Source organism: Malaya genurostris, chromosome 3 (genome assembly GCF_030247185.1).
Source record: "Malaya genurostris strain Urasoe2022 chromosome 3, Malgen_1.1, whole genome shotgun sequence".
NCBI lineage: Eukaryota > Metazoa > Arthropoda > Insecta > Diptera > Culicidae > Malaya > Malaya genurostris.
The window spans coordinates 97,196,561-97,213,476 of record NC_080572.1 but is presented as its reverse complement, the minus strand read 5'-3'; the positions used below and the strand labels follow the sequence as shown (position 1 = coordinate 97,213,476).

Sequence of the window (16,916 nt, the reverse complement as noted above, 5' to 3'; positions counted from 1 at the left end):
CACGGAATGTCATATTGTTCAAATATCAAAAGGCGTTTATAAAACTAGAAATCGATTCGCTCATCGCGGTGGAAGGTTTTGTTCGCCATTCCGATCGTTCAGATTTTAAGAAGCAATTTAATTTTCTCTGGAACTCAATTATAGGTTTGCGATTCCTGGAAATTTCGATCCGATTCCTATTTAGCATGCTCTACCTAGCTCTAATAGAATTACATCTGATCAACGTTTTCCTCTTGGGAACTTTTTCATTTTCATGATTTTTACGATATTCAGCTTCGACCGCAAAACTCATCTCGGTACTTCGGCGAATGACAGAAATGAAGATGTATTATTGAGTTTGCCGAGACCGGTTCGTAATTTTTTTCGCAGTCGGAATTGGGACAAAACAGTGTCGATCCAATGCTTTTTCTGGTTCCAATTTTGTGCAAGCTTCTGATCAGGATAAACGCTTCTAGTGAAATAAAATTTCATGAAACCACCTTACCATTGCTGATTGGTGGAAAATAAGTACAGTGGTGACTGTGGTGTATGTGATTTATTGCATTATCCTTTTTTAACTCGAGCGTGAAAAAAAAGATTTGTTCGAAAATTGGTTTCGTGGAATTGTTAATTTGAATCGAGTTAGAGTTTTTTGCTTAAATGGCTATACACTGGAAGAATTAGCAGATATGACTGGATTTTTTTTTTCATAGCAGGCAGATTCAAAGAATTCGGATCTGTTGTCAATCGTTTTTTCGTTGTCACCACCAGCACCCACCGGGAGATAGAAAACTCACCTCACATCTATCCGTTCGAGTCGATCCAAGCGGTCCAAATGGAGATGGCGCAGCTGAAACAGATTCAGGAATGCCACGGCTGGTAGAGCATCGAAATTGTTTCCACTCAGCGATAAGTATGTCAGATTACACAGCTTTGATAATTCTAGTGTTGGCACGACCTGCAAATGTACAAATGCAAAAACAAGCGGCTGTAGCAATGTGATAATTTACACTGGCAACGGGTCGGTCGAAAGCGGTCGGAAGAGGAAAGGCTTTGGAACAGGTTTTGCTGAGCAAATTCAGTTGTTAGTTGTATATATAATTTATTAATTAAACATTTTCCACTCTATATCTGGTCATGGTAGACGAACACAGTGGTTTTTTTTGGTAGAGTTTTTGGTCATTATCGATACTTAGGGGCTGGGGTCCACTAGGAGATTGATAGTACCTATTAGCTCTCTCCGGACAGTACCAGCCTAGATGCCGTGTGGAATCCGGCGGAAAAAAATGAACCAAGAATAGATCCACTGGGTTCCTGCTTGCATGTCGTAAAAAGCGACTATTGCAGGAGTTTCTTTTTCCTTTCAGTTATCAGATATTATCAAAGTTTCTCTTCTGATTACTCTATTTTACTAAACTATCTCTTCATTCAACCTATCAATTTCCGTCTAGCTTCGGAGAAAAGTTTTATTTGGAATGTTATCTTTTCATGTTATTGATTGTCTTTCAGGGTTATAAATTGAATGATAAAAATCAACTATTGAGCAAATCCGTTGATATTACAAAGTTAATAACAGAGATAACATATATCGGAATATTGAATACATAGTAAAAAAACACTTGATGATTAATATTTCAAACAATAAATTAATTTTTTTCTCGGTAGCCGGCTGCCCAGATCAACCAATATGACCAATTAAAAATTTTAATAAATAAATAATATAATAAAGCGGAAATAATAAAAAATCAAGACGCACGTGAAATCTGTTGTCCTTTATTTGGTGATATAAAATGATTTTTTAACAACTGTTTAGAATATGTCGATGCAATGAATCAACTATTTTGTCTAAATCCTATTCACTCGTTTTTTCTTGTATCCCGGGACTTCAATATAGGATATTGTTGAAACGTTCACTCGGGAAGTCAGTAAGTTTAGTGGTGCATCCGAGCATCTTGAAACCGGAACATACTGAGTCGTGCGTGAATACTACCACTACTGAAATTTTAACTAACAAATATCCTTCACTCGTGACACTTGTGGATTGCGCAGTAGTATACACGGCCTCTAGTAACAACAAGCAGTGCAGTAAAACTTCATTCAATTCAATTGAAACTGAATGTGAAACACATTGACGATCTCTCCACTGAAGTGAACTTCACTCTCTGACACACACAATGTTTGCTGACGGCCCGAACGGGCAGCATTCAGTTCATCACTCATTTCTCTTCATTCGAGGCTCAGTTTAACCACCGTCAGTTGATCTCTTGTAGTAACAAAATATCTCTTTCAATAGTCTGAGAGCGACCTTCAAATGAGGTTCATGTAAACATTCGAATTGGTTCAAGATAATAGATGAAAGACTAATCAGATAGCTGAAATATCAATCACAGAATACACATAAATTAATTGCTTCCTCCTTCAGTTTACTCCATTTATAATTCTATTCGTTCGAATCTGCTTACTACCAAGAGCGAAGACAATGAAGCAGCTATACTACTTGGCACTTGAAACTGAGTAAGCAAAACTTCAAATGACTAGGTACGATTATTCAACTGACGATGAATTCTGGGAGCTTCACTTGAAAATGGCAGCAAAAGTCAAATAAATTAGTAGGGATACGCTGACGGTCAGCGGCCATAAATTTCATTTTCGTCTTATATTATTCGATTGAAAATGAAATTTTACCGCACTGACAACAAGTGTTGGACTAACATACCTTCCCATTCCTTAGACGATCTACGTTCGGGCCTGGCCGGCGTCGGTACTGATCAATGAATTCTGGGATTACCAGAAGATGTTCATTGAAGGATGATTAACCAGTCCCAGGTCGGATCATCTAGAAACTCCCTGTAAAATTTCATCTAATCCCGACCAGTAACGGAATAGCAACCAGGGGTGGTCGCTCAAGCTCTAAATGGCGTACGTTTGTTACGCATGCGCTTGAAGAGGCCTATACCTTCTTATATAACTTTCGGTCAGGATACAAAAATCCCGTGCAAATCACTTGTTAACTATGACAATCAGATGGCCACATGACAATATTGCGATGAAGAAATGGATGATGAGATAAGCCGCGGACAAAGTGACCCCCGATCCTCGTTGGATGGAAATGGAATCTCATCTCCCCCTAGAATAAGGGAGACAATGAGATCCAATAGCAAAAAAAAATTGTTAAGTAACAAAAATGTAAGCCAATCGGCCACGTAATGCTTTTACTCAAAAAGGCCAGAATAAAAATTTTATAATACTATATGCATTAAGGGCTGAGGACAGTACCGTAAAGTGGTAATTTTTTTGCTATTTTCCCGTTTCAAATTAAATTTTCTTGGAAACGGTGCAGAATATAGTAAAACCCACCTGACAATGTCTTCGAAATTTAGTTGAGAATATTCTGTGAAATTTTCAGAATGATTGATTGAGTTTAGCGGTCGTGTTGTATTTTTTTCTGACTGAAGAACTGCTGAAAATTGGAACGCTCGGAAATACATACCTCTACTTGTTCATCGAATATCTCGGCTTTGAAGGCTTGTATCATAAATCTACCGTGACAAAGTCTAGATGATTTAGTTTAGATACGATTAGTACATAAAAACATATATGTTATCGCAATAAAAATAAAGTCTTGTATTTTTCTGTGAAACAAAGTCAGTTTCAATGCATCCACCATTTTTTTTCGCTTTAGTTTCCTGATAGCATTCTGAAAAAGGAGAGAGAAATAAAATTTGCTCGACAAGGCTGCCAAACACACAGACATTCAATCTTTGTAAAAGTTGAATATTTTTTCATTGTTCATTGGAATCCATGTGATGTCCAACCCATACGATAGATTTATGTGATAAAACTTCTCATCAAAACAAAAAAATGTATGCTGGCAACCCGGTACAGTTTGCTCATATACGAGAGAATACAAGAGAAATTCGATGCGCAAAGGAAATTGAGCGAGCCACGTGGTCGATTTAAAACTCAACACATGGCCCTCTGTCCTCAGACTTTAAAAGAACGGTTTTGCAGCTACTGATTTATGTCCACGTTTTTATTGATTCGAACCACTGTGCGACGGTTTAAAATTTTGAACTCTCATCACCTTGTTATTCAGCAACCGGAAGTCGGACAACATTCAGGAATCTTGTATGGGACTATGAAAATTTTGGATTCGAATCTGAGATAGTGAAATCGGTGTAGCCATTCATTCATTTTGGAGTTTTTTACCACTATTTCCGGTATTTCGAGAACCGGAATCCGGGGACTGGTTTGTCCGAAGTAAGTTTGTGTGGATATATCCTCACAAGAATTGTTGGTTAAAGGAAATTGTTTATTATTTTTACCACTCTGTAGAGGCAAAGTTCTGAATTTGCAGTTTTGTTTTCACTCATCACCTTATAATTTCGAAACCGGAAGTTTGATCTATATGAAATTCAAAATAATTTGTATAGGGTAAATTTGAGTAAAAGCTAGAAAAAATCGGTTCTGTTATCTCGGAGGGAAGCGAGTGCATATTTTTACCCTACACACTGATATTTTGCGATCTTGACGAACGGATTTGAATGGTGTATGATACTCGGCCCCTCTGGGTTTCGTTTCAACTGTCGGTTTTCACAGTCTGCTATTTATTTTGAGATAAAAGCTAGAGTCACTCAATGTGACGTTCTTAGTGATAATAAAATTAACAATTTCAGTCGGTGTTGAACAATCGTTCGCAACGCACGCGGTGGCTCCTGGAAATTTTTTCTGGCTACCTAGAGAAGCATTGATTCAAGGCTTCAGTCTTTTTGAAGACTAACAATTAGTCAGCCTTTCTCAAGGCCATACAAAGAGTGATATTCTAATATAATCAGCCTTTTTCAAGACTAAGAAATTAATCAGCCTTTTTTAAGGCTAGCTTTTCAAAGAACTATTCTTCGAACTAATCAGTCTTTATTAAGACTACCAAAAAATCAGTCTTTATCAAGACTTTTCCAAACTAGGAGTCTAATCGAAGACTAATTTAGCCTAGTTAATTTAATTTCAAATTTCATACATTTCAAAAATGCCTGCGTCCAACCGGAAAGGCAACAAGCCTAAGGCTAAAAATCATTCAATACGGAATAAATCACAGTCCGTTATTCAACATTTTTCTAGTAACATTCACGATCTTATAGAATCTGAATGTAAAAATAAAAGACAACGGACGGATTTCCCTTCCGTTGATTTTATGCCGTCTAACAATATTTACGAGATTCATCCTGAATCCGATTGTAGCGTCATAGAAGAAAATTCTTCTAAAATTCCCAAAAAGGACGCTTGTCGTTCTGGGAAGAAATATCAATCTATGCCTCCAGTGACGGTGATGATTTCCGACTTCAAAGCATTCCGTACTGAGCTTTCTACTTTTCTCCCGGAAGTGAAAGTCTCATTTAAAATCGGATGAAGAGGAGAATGTCGAGTCTTGGTTGATGGACTGGAAGATTACGAACGTCTTATCCGAAATTTGTCCGAGAAACTACATAAATTTTATTCATATGATATAAAATCCTACAGACCCTTCAAGGCTGTCTTGAAAGGCATATCAAATGAAAAAAGTACTGATGAAATTAAAAATGAACTAAAAGAATTGCTTGGATTTGCCCCTTCCCAAGTAATACTTATGAAAAAAAGCGAATGGTACTTCTAAACCACGCTCTGGAATTTCCCATGAACTTTACCTAATACACTACAATCGAAGTGATGTAAACAATTCGAAAACATTAGAAAAAGTACGTTTCATTTCTCACATTAAAATTCATTGGGAACATTATAAACGGCAGAATGGTATTGCAAACTTAAAGCAATGTCGTCGTTGCCAAGGCTTCGGCTATGGTACCGAAAATTGTCATATGGATATACGGTGTTTGAATTGTGATAAATTTTCATGTTCAAATTGCGATGGAAATCATAAATCCAATTATTTGAAATTTGAAATGAGGGAAAAAATTAAACGCTAAGACAACAAGTCAAATAAACGACCTTAAATATACAGAACATAACTGAAAATAAAAAAACGTTACAAATGCCACACCTAATTCTTCTAAGGCACTTATTTCTTCGAATTTAAAACAAAAAACAGGTACGCCTGCCAATTTGTCTTCTAATGAAAACAATTTACTGACAGGTAGACCGACCTTGTCATCATCTTCTTCTAATGACAGTTACGCTTTGGTATCAGGTAGACAACTACCTCTTAATTCTTCTAATGTAAATAATCAAAACACAGAAACGCCTTTCAATTCATCTTCTAACGAAAACAATTTATTAATAGGTAGATCGGCCAAATCATCTTCTTCTAATGGCAGTCTACCTACAAATATTCCTTCGATGCCATTCGCTTCTTTAAATGAAGTTGATTTAGGCGATATAACTGAAAATAAAATGATCTACCTACAAAATCAACTTTTTAAAATGATCATCCGAATGAATTCGACTTCATCACTGTTTGAAGCATTTCAAATCGCATGGCAATTTGCAAATAATATTATAATGAATTTAAAATTTGACAGTGATGTTAAATAATTATTTGAATATTTTAAATTGTAATGCTTGATCTTTAAAATCGAGTGAAGATGAATTTTATAATTCTCTCAAAGTTCACAAAATTCATATTGCCATTGTGACAGAAACATTTCTCAAACCAAATGTCAAATTGAAAAGCAATCCACATTATGTGGTTCATCGATTTCACAGGTTGTTATTTTTGTCCAACGGTAAATTAAACATCGAATTTTTCCTTCTTCCAATACTAAAGTTATTTAAAGCTTGGGAATCGAAGTTGAAACCATTCATGGAATTTATTTCATCGCTGGAGCATATTTGCCATTCCAATGCACCGGCGAACAATTAAATTTCTCTAAAGGCGATTTGCAAAAACTCACAAGATATCGACCGAAATTTTTTGTAATAGGGGACTTAAATGCTAAGCATGTCCAGTGGAATTCTAGGCAAAATAACAGCAATGGTAAAATACTTCATAATCAAATTTCAGCTGGTTACTTAACAGTTCTTCATCCCAGTAATCCGACTTGTTTCTCTTCCGTGAAAAATCCCTCTACAATTGATCTGGTTCTAACAGATTAAAGTCATATTTGTAGTGAACCGATGATACATTCTGACTTTGACTCAAATCATCTTCTTGTAACATTCAGACTTTCCAACGAAGCTATAATTAATTATAATTAATCCAATTAGTTCTATATTCAACTATCATATAGATAATTAGTTGGATTACAGATCTCACATTGAAAATCATGTGGATCATGAAACTATTTTAGAAGATTCTGCGAACATCGACACGGCAATTGATAATTTGAATCATTACATTATCGAAGCTAGAAAACTGTCAGTTCCCAAAGTTCAAACTAAATTAAATTCTCCTATCATCGATGACAATCTTCAACTGCTCATTCGGTTGAAGAATGTTCGTCGACAACAATATCAACGTTCTCGTGATCCTGCTATGAAAAACATAGCTAAGGATTTACAAAAAGAAATTAAACATAGATTTACTCTTTTGCGAAATGAAAATTTCGCTAAAGAAGTTGGACAAATTAAACGATATTCTAAACCATTCTGGAAACTTTCTAAGGTTCTTAAGAAACCTCAGAAACCAATTCCTGCTCTCCAGGAAGGAAATCAAATACTTCTTACAAATGGCGAAAAAGCTCAAAAACTTGCTCAGCAGTTCGAGAGTGTCCACAATTTTAATTTGAACGTTGTGAGTCCTATTGAAAATGAAGTCTCACTGAAATATGATCATATTTCAACCCAAGTGTTATCACACGATGACATTATTGAGACGAATTTTGATGAAATTAAATTAATTATTAGGAAACCTTAAAACATGAAGGCTTCTGGTAATGATGGAATTTTTCATATTCTTATTAAAAATCTACCCGATGTTGCTTGAGACTCCTGGTTAAAATTTTCAACAAGTGTTTTTCATTAGCTCAAAAAGATGGAAAAACGCTAAAGTAATTCTTATCCTCAAACCTAATAAAAACCCAGCAGAAACATCAAGTTATCAACCAATTAGTTTACTTTCTTCTATCAGTAAACTTTTTGAAAAATATATCTTGTTGAGGATGATGTCTCATATAAATGAGAATTCAATTTTTTTACCAGAGCAGTTTGGATTTCGTCATGAACATTCAACTACTCGTCAGCTTGTCAGATTAACGAACATGATAAAAGCAAATAAATCTTCTGGATTATCCACTGGAGTTGCTCTTCTAGACACAGAAAAAGCATTCGACAGTGTTTGGCACAAAGGTTTAAAAGTAAAAATGTCTGATATCCAGTTTCCTACTTATTTGATCAAAATGATTCAAAATTATTTAATTGATCGTACTCTTCAGGTTAGCTATCAGAATTGTAAATCTGAATTGCTACCCGTACGAGTCGGTGTTCCGCAGGGTTCGAGCGTAGCTCCAATCTTGTATAATATTTTCACTTCTGATCTTCCAAATCTACGCGTTGGTTGTTAGAAATCGCTATTCTGTGACGACACAAGTCTGTTAGCCACGGGTAGAAATCTAAGAGTGATCTGCAGTCGCCTACAAAGAAGTTTAAATATTTTCAGTGATTATCTGTCAAAATGGAAAATTAAACCAAATGCAGCAAAAACGCAATTAATTATCTTTCCTCATAAGCCAAGAGCTTCTTTTCTCAAACCAAACAATAATCACATTCTCAAATCGAACGGCTTGGAATTGACGTGGTCTGATCAAGCAAAATACTTAGGTTTAACGTATGACAAAAAGCTCACTTTCAAGGATCACATTGAAGGAATCCAGACAAAGTGTAATAAATATATTAAATGTTTATACAGAAATTCTAACCACTTTCTAAAAAACAAATTATTAATTTATAAACAAATTTTCAGACCAGCCATGCTTTATGCAGTACCAATTTGGTCAAGTTGTTGTTCCACCAGGAGAAAACGCTTCAAAGGATTCAGAATTAAATTCTGAAATTGATTTTGAAGCGTCCTCCCTGGTTTAGTACAAATGAGTTACACAGACTCACAAATATAGAACCATTAGATGTAATGTCACGTAACATTATAAGCAAATTCCGACAAAAATCGATGCAATCTTCAATTGAATCGATTCGCTCTGTGTATTAGTGAGTAAGTTAGTATATAAGTTTCTTTTCCCCATTACACAATACAAGTAGGTTTACAATTTTTCCTACACAAAAATCTCAGAATTGCAGAAGCAAATGATGACTTCATGGTAATAACCAAATGATGTATATGCACGGATAGACCGAAATCAGCATTTTGGCGAAAAAATTAGTTGATTTTCTGATTTTAGTTAGTTATTTTTTGAGACAACTAAAAAAATCTTACTTTTGCTAATTTGGATTTTCTAATTCTAGTTCCCTTAATAATAATAAAATAATTGTTGAAATGGCTATTTTTTTAGTTGAATTCACCAATTCAACGGGCTGTCATTTCTTAGCTAAGGCACACTTCATTTCCACTCAACTAATTTTTTAGTTGAATTAGAGAAATAAAACGTTGTTTTCAACCAACATAAATGGTTGAATTGGTTTCTGCAATTCGCAGCTATATGGCGCTCTGTCATCAAAGAAACGTTAACACCGTTATAACTACTAGCCACTAGATGGCACACTACTATCGAAAAAAATTTCTGTCGCGGTTATCTTTTCTATATTGGCAGGTATAAATACGATGTTGTATTGGAGAAAAAAGACATAAGCGAAACATAAACTTCTTTTTGAAAATTTTACTTCTAAATCACTGTTTTCTTCATTCGACTTCGCGAAATCGACTCACTCACTGAAAACTTTGAGCACTCGGAAAACATAAACCGAATACAAGTAGAACACCGAACGGCATAGTCGAAAGATTGAAAGATACAAAATATTTTACACATTCGAAACTCACTTCACTGTTCCGCGTAAAAACATTATTACCCAAAATCGCTTCAAATGCCGACAAATTCTGAATAAATACACTTTCCACTAACAGTTTACGACATTTTTACATATCGGTTTAGAAATTTATATATGGATATATCGTAACACATGCGAAAAACATCTAAACAATTTGCAAGCAGTTTCAACAAGACTGTGCTTTTTAGCTTTTTAATGGATTGTTTTGCTTTGACACTTCTCATGAGTTTTTGGCTAATAAACTTGTTAATAAAAACCAATTTCATTTTTGCTTTCTTTGTGCTGTCCTTCAGTAATGACAGTGATAGATAAGTAGAAACAAATTTTCTGATTTTAATAACGAAATTAGTTGTCAATGAGAATTTCGTGTTGGATTGAAATATTGCTGGTTTGTGTCCAGAATATTCGCCAACTAAACACATTCTCTAGAAATAGGAATTTTTTCAGCAAAGTAAATTCTCAATTTTAACTAATTTTATAGTTATTTTTAAAATTTTGTTGTTAAAATCAACTAATTCAAAAACAGTAATACGAATTAGGCGCAGAGCTAATTTCGGTCGTTCCGTGTGTATAATAGGGCTGAAAAGTCACCACTTGTGGCTGAACACCCAATTTAAATCTTGATAATTTAATTTTAACTCATATTCCAATGAATAGTTATTAAAAAAAAGTTTAACAAGAAAACTAATTCCGAAGGGGGAGCTGGAAATTATCCAGTTTTAAACAACTTCATGTAGCACTTGGCCATTGCTCAGTATCAAAAAGTAAATAACTTGCGTTACTTCGACTGTGGCATATTTTCCTTCGAAGTAACTAACTTTTCCCACCGTGAGGCTTCCGGCAAGCGGTGCGTGATGCGACACTCTCTGCCTCAGTATGTTCATTAGGGTATCCGCTGAACGGTCCGACCACCGGGTTGAGCCTGTTGGTGGCAGCTTTCGAGCAAGTTCGGCTACACTACAGCTACGGCTACCGGCTCCGTGCTCCGTGCAGAGGACTTCCTTCCTCCGGTGAAACTGATGATGTCTTCAGGGCTTCAGGGAGCGGCGAGATCCGAAAGCTAAATTATGTCCTTCAGCTCACCGGTGGTGTTGCGCTTCGTGTGCATTAGTTGGTTTGTAATCTACACACACGCACACCGTCCTTCTGCTTACCGACCCAGGTCCACTGCATCGTTCCTATCGTGAGGTAATTATTCGAAAATGATTTATGTAAATGGAATGAATTTGAATATTTAATGAGCGTTTCGTGCGCCCGCTAAATAGTGTTAGTTATGACCAAACACCGCGTTTTGACTGCAGGGAAATTATGTCACACCGCTGCTGTTAGTTTAAAATTCTTATGAGCCTTAATGGTGTGGAGAAAAAAATGGGAATAGGTTGAGGGCAAATAATAGATTTTGTAGTGCGGTGCTACGGAGTGTACTTACCGTAAAATTATTGTCAGCTAGGTCTAACACTCGAAGTGCATTCAGGCCATGGAATGCACCAAAGTCCAGTTCAGTGAGCACATTCCCACCCAGTCTAAGCGTTCGTAGCTCTCGCAGGTTCACGAAGCTGTCATTGGCGATGAACTCGATCAAATTGACGGACAGATCAAGCGACTGAAGCCGGGATAGATGTTCGAGATTATGTTCGTACGGTACTTCCAAAAATTGGTTGTTCTGGAAGGAGATTGTTTCCAATGAATACAGATGCCTCAGGACACCATGATCGAGCGAAATTATGGCATTGTTGGAAAAATCCAGCTCCATAAGATTCCTTAAATCATGAAATGCCGTCGGATGAATGGTTTCGATACGATTGTTACACAGTTTTAGGATTTGCAATCGCTTCAATCCTTTGAACGCATCCTTCGGGATGCTCACAATCGCATTATCGCTTAGATTTAGCATCCTCAAGTTCTCCTGTGTGTCAAAATTTCGGGACCCTAGCGTATCAATCCGGTTGAAGGAAATGTCAAGCACTTCCAGTTTGTGATAGAAGCTCAGTGTGAAATGAACGTTCGTAATATGGTTCGCAGTGAGATTGATAAACCGAACGTCCGGATTGAGCTGAATGGGAACTACGTCCAATCCGGCTCCGATACACCACGTGCGCGCATTGGGATCCACCTCGCACGTACATATCGACGGACAGAAGGAGTACACTTGCCTCAGGAACACCAGCAGAATCAACGTCGTCGAATAGATGATTATCCGACAACTGACTGCTGCCGGTCGTACTAATCCTGTCATCATGTAGTAAATATCGGTGGGCATTCGACAGATGAAAACGCGAGTTCGGCGACCTGCTGCTGTTGGGACTCGGACAATCTGGTCAAGTAAAATGAAAGTTTTAATTAAAAAAAACGCCGGCAGTACGTTCAATGATTGTGGCAGTCCGTGTTGCGTGGGGGCGTATGTCCTACACGGTCGCGTGCTAGTGCAAACGTTTCCGCTCGTCAACCAGTGGTGAAAGCAACCCTGCTGCCATCATCGTATCGTCGGAAGCGTCTTATCACTCTCTCTCTCTCTCTGTGCTGTCAGACTGGTTCGGTTCAATGTTACTACGTTCGGTTCACTATCGATCTCATGACGGTTGCAATCTGTTTTGAATGAAAGAGACAGAAAGAGAGAAATAGAAGGAAAATGTGGTTATTGAAATTGATTTCGAATACGAGAAAATGATGATGAAAGTCATGAAGGTTCAGTAAATATTGGATGGAAGGAAAATTTAATACAAGCAACTTCTGGAACCATTCGAAACGTTATGATGTTTGATTAAATGGGCTTATAGCAGACAAATCAACTTCATAGGTTCCAAAAAATGAGATGTTCTCTAGTTGGAAAGTAGCACAACTTATTACGAAATTTATCTTCAAAATTAAAAAATCATACTCTCAGTTGAAATTATATCATTGCCGCCGATATCGCGTGCGCGAACGTTCGAATCTAGATATTTTGTAAATCTCACGTTTAGGTTAAAATAGCTGAAAACATTTTAACTGAACCTACAACACCAGGCGCGTATCCAGAAAATTTTTGCTGGGTTGGGTTGATAAATTATCATAAGTATGCAAATATGAATACAATTACTTTGGTTATGAAGTCGTTTGTTGGAGTTGATCAATTTTATAATTGATGTAACTGTCTAAAGAAAATAGTTTTCATAATATAGCGGAGACCGGGGCTAAGCCGGACACCGGACACACATTGAAAAAGAAGAACATCCATTACCATAAATTTCTTGAATTTCTTGGAAGGGGGGTGGGGGATTGAACCCCCAAAAACCCTTCTGTATACGAGTCTGTACAATACCATTCATTCTATCTTGTAGGGTCAGGTCCATACCCAGGATTTCATTTCAGGAGGGGCCCAAAGATTAAAAAATAATGTTACTGAAGATTGCTTCTCATGTAGCAAACATAGTTCTAGTACTGAATTTATTACTTTTCTCGCAACGATTATGCGATTGGAAAAGCGCACTTTTCTTGAATGATGTGCAACAAATTTCTTGTTTCATATGTTTCACAGCAGTAATATATGCTAAGTGGAAACCGGAATTGAAACTGCTCAAATCATCTTGTCGTACAGTCAGTTAAAAAACCGGATGTGGAACTTAATCCATTCAGGTTTTGGAGTTGGTTTCACACGCAGTAATATGAATGAATTTTACATCCATTACAAAAACGTGTTGAATCAATTGTCTGACATATCTAACAAAAATAACTGATATGAAGCAATTGTGAAACATGCCAATTATAACAAGTTTTAAATGCTACTAGGGTTATGTACCTAATTCTCGGTGTGCCTTTTACGGCTGATTTTAACATACACTTTAAACTTTTCCACTGGAACTGATATCGTATTACATTTCATAATGTTCACCGTTGTGTAATTTCTGTAACTCATGTTTGAGACATTCTAAATAATTATATGTTTTTGATTTCGGAAGGGGCCAGGGCCCCTCGCCGCACCCTTCCCCCCTCTGGGTACGTGACTGGTCGAAATCATGTCATTTTACAATTTTTAGTGATATGAAAAATTCGCAGTTGAAATTTTGAACTGTTATAAGGTTTATTGAGAATATATATTTTTTTAAGGTCGATTACAAGGGCTCGTCAGCTGCAACTGGCCTTACTGGTAAAAAGCCTGTAGTGGAATTTGACCTTCTGTTTCAACAGACTTCGGCAGCCGATGCAGAGGGTACAGAACCATTGCATGGCTGGTGCTACGATTCTCTGACACTACGAATCCTTCCAGGTCGGGGCTCGAACATAAGACAAATGGTTTGTAAGACCAGTGCCCTATGCATTGAAGCCATGTTTCTTTGGAAAAGTGTATGGAATAAGAAAATGGAACTCCAACCAGCATGACTAGTCATCGCTAACGGGCCGCCAATTAAAGATGCTTAAAGTCAAAGTCTTGGCATTACTTTCATTTCGAGGAATTGGACGTTTCTGTTTTAACAGACTATGCAGCCGGTTCTTAGCGTTCATGAATCATTGAACGGCAAGTACAACAATCCTACTGATACTAAGAACCCGATCAGAAGAGACCCAAGTAGCAAATGTAACTTATTAAACTTTCAAGATGTTTTACAATTGATTTTGAAATGTTATTTATGTTAGATATGTTTAGAAATATATATTAAAATTAGTTGTGCAACTTATTCCTGTTAATTTTCACAATACTTACCGAAAAAATCACTGTAGAACAACTTTAAGTTCATCTAAAACAACTGTGCAGTAAATCACCAACTTGTTAATGTTTTACTAGAAGCTCTACAAAAAATTTCACATCGTCATGTAAAACGGGAGTAACTATAACAATTGTGCAACTTATCAAAAATTTTCCAAACGGCTGTCATATTTGTACCGGACACAATATACGTCGAAATTGCTATAAATCTCTTGTGGAAGAAAATTACTGAAATGATTGATGCTCTCCGCAAGGCAAAAATGCTAAGCCGAATTGTTAACCTTGCTAAAAATATATTTCTGCAGAGTCCGCATTGTTATGGCTGCCTCATGAATTTTTAGATCAGTGTGCGCAGTTAATTTGTATTCATATAATTTGTATTCGGTTTTCATCTCGCGAAAAAATATAAGCAGACCTGACATCACTTTTTAAAGATATTGAACGAAAAGTTTATGTCATCATAGTTGTATATTACCGCTTGTGCAACTCCAGCACACGGACTTGCCAAAATAATACCTACAGAGCGTATCACAAATGTCGGGCTCACTAAGATGAATGAATAAATTGTATTGTTGTTTAAGTCAACTAGTTCGATAAAAATAAAAACAAAAATTTCTCTTTTCGATATTTATAGGTTTATATTTCCTTTTATTTAGGTTAAATTAATCATTACGTTAGGTGAACCATTTTCTATTCAACACACTGTGACCCTCGATGCCATATTGAAAAATATTCAAGAAAAATTCATTTCGAGATTTTTCAGGTTTAATTACACCTTAGTTTGATCAAAATCGTCTGAGAATTTAGAAGAATGTTTGAATACACGTATTTTAAACACCACTCCGACGATTCTCATTAAAAATAATAGACTGTTATTTTCACAGAAATTGGTTTAGAATCATAAAAACGCGTTGATTCAAAGGCGCTTGAAAATTTCGGGCGTACGAAAACATGTTTCACTATAAAAATGCAGCTCGTTGTCGATTTTTCATTTACAAAAACACAAAAGATCAATTCTACATTATGTCGCATTATAATTCTTCATGAGCAGATTATTTAACAAGATCCATGTTTATGTTAAGAGCAGTTGTATTGAAAATCAAATGTGAAACTTAATCATTAGAAATAAATTTTGTAAACGTCATTCCATTTCTTGTTTACATTACATAGTAGTTCTCACGAGTTTCACAATTGTTTTTTCGCTGATTTTATTACTACCTTTTTGATGTGATCGACGCATGAGTTTTTGTATCAGTTGCACAATCGTTGTGAATAAATGTTCGTAATAACGGATGAACTTGAAAGTATGTTGCGCAACACAAAAAAATTGCGCTTTTTCAATAACACAACAGTTACTAGAATAGTGATATTAACTAAGTTGATAAATTCCACAATCAGTAGAAAAATACAGGACAGCAACTTAACATGCTACTTGGGTATGCAATCTTGGAATTTAGAACCACCTCAAACAACGTTTTCCGACATTCACTCATCAAACCCGTTCCGAAAATACCAATACTGTGAGGGTTCTCAAGAAATGTCAACAAACCGGAGGTCATCATTTTGGATTTCAGAATCACCTCAACCACCTCATTGTTTTCCGACATCTACTCATCAAACCCGTTCCAAAAATACCCATATTGTAGTGATTTCCATGCAATATAAATGATCCGGCAATGATTTTCATTGCATATAAAAACCTCTTTTTACGATGTAGGTTAGTTAAAAAAGTTTACGTTATTTGGGATTTTGTTCTTAAAAAGAACACGTTTTTACTGTCGTAAAAACAGGTAACATAAGAAAGGAGGCTGTAATACACCCATAGAGTTTTCGAAAATATGTAGATTTTAAACATGTTTTTGTCCAATACCAATCACCGTAATTTGGTTGTAGTTTAAATTTCGTTCCGTCAATTCATTCGCTGTCTATCACATCACTGTCAGCATTACGTTTTTCAAGAAATACTGTACAAGAAAAGACCAAGGAAAGTGTTCGAACCTAACAAATTAATTTTACCACACTTTTCTTCCATCGCTTGAATCCACTTGCTCCAGTAGATGCCAGCCGCGCCGAAACCGAGATGATGAGCTGGGATTAAACCCAGCTGAGACCGGGAGATTTTACACGCTCAAAGTGCAAGTAAACTCTGCCGTTGCCGGTGGAACTGCGGAACGAACTGTGCCCAAGCCTGACGATGCCGGGTGGTGGTGGGACATTTTACTATTTATAGAGAAAATCTGTAGCCAAGGAACGCTTGAGGAAGACTTTGACTGACAGTTGTATTGTGCGGGATTAGACGGGATTCATTATGCTTCTTGTCGGGAAATGA

General features: G+C 36.4%; 1 protein-coding gene across 2 annotated transcripts in view; it reads right to left on the bottom strand.

Annotated features, from left to right (window-relative positions):
• The window catches only part of LOC131437191 (nyctalopin-like), a 344,861-nt gene that overhangs the window by 22,129 nt on the left and 305,816 nt on the right, over positions 1 to 16,916 (bottom strand). For both annotated transcript variants that reach the window (XM_058606371.1, XM_058606370.1), the window contains 2 exons: positions 11,336 to 12,492; positions 777 to 937 (listed from right to left, as the gene is read on the bottom strand). In XM_058606371.1, the coding sequence (XP_058462354.1) occupies positions 777 to 937; positions 11,336 to 12,166 (992 nt within the window). In that variant the 5' untranslated portion in view covers positions 12,167 to 12,492. The remainder of the gene's footprint in view (positions 1 to 776; positions 938 to 11,335; positions 12,493 to 16,916) is intronic.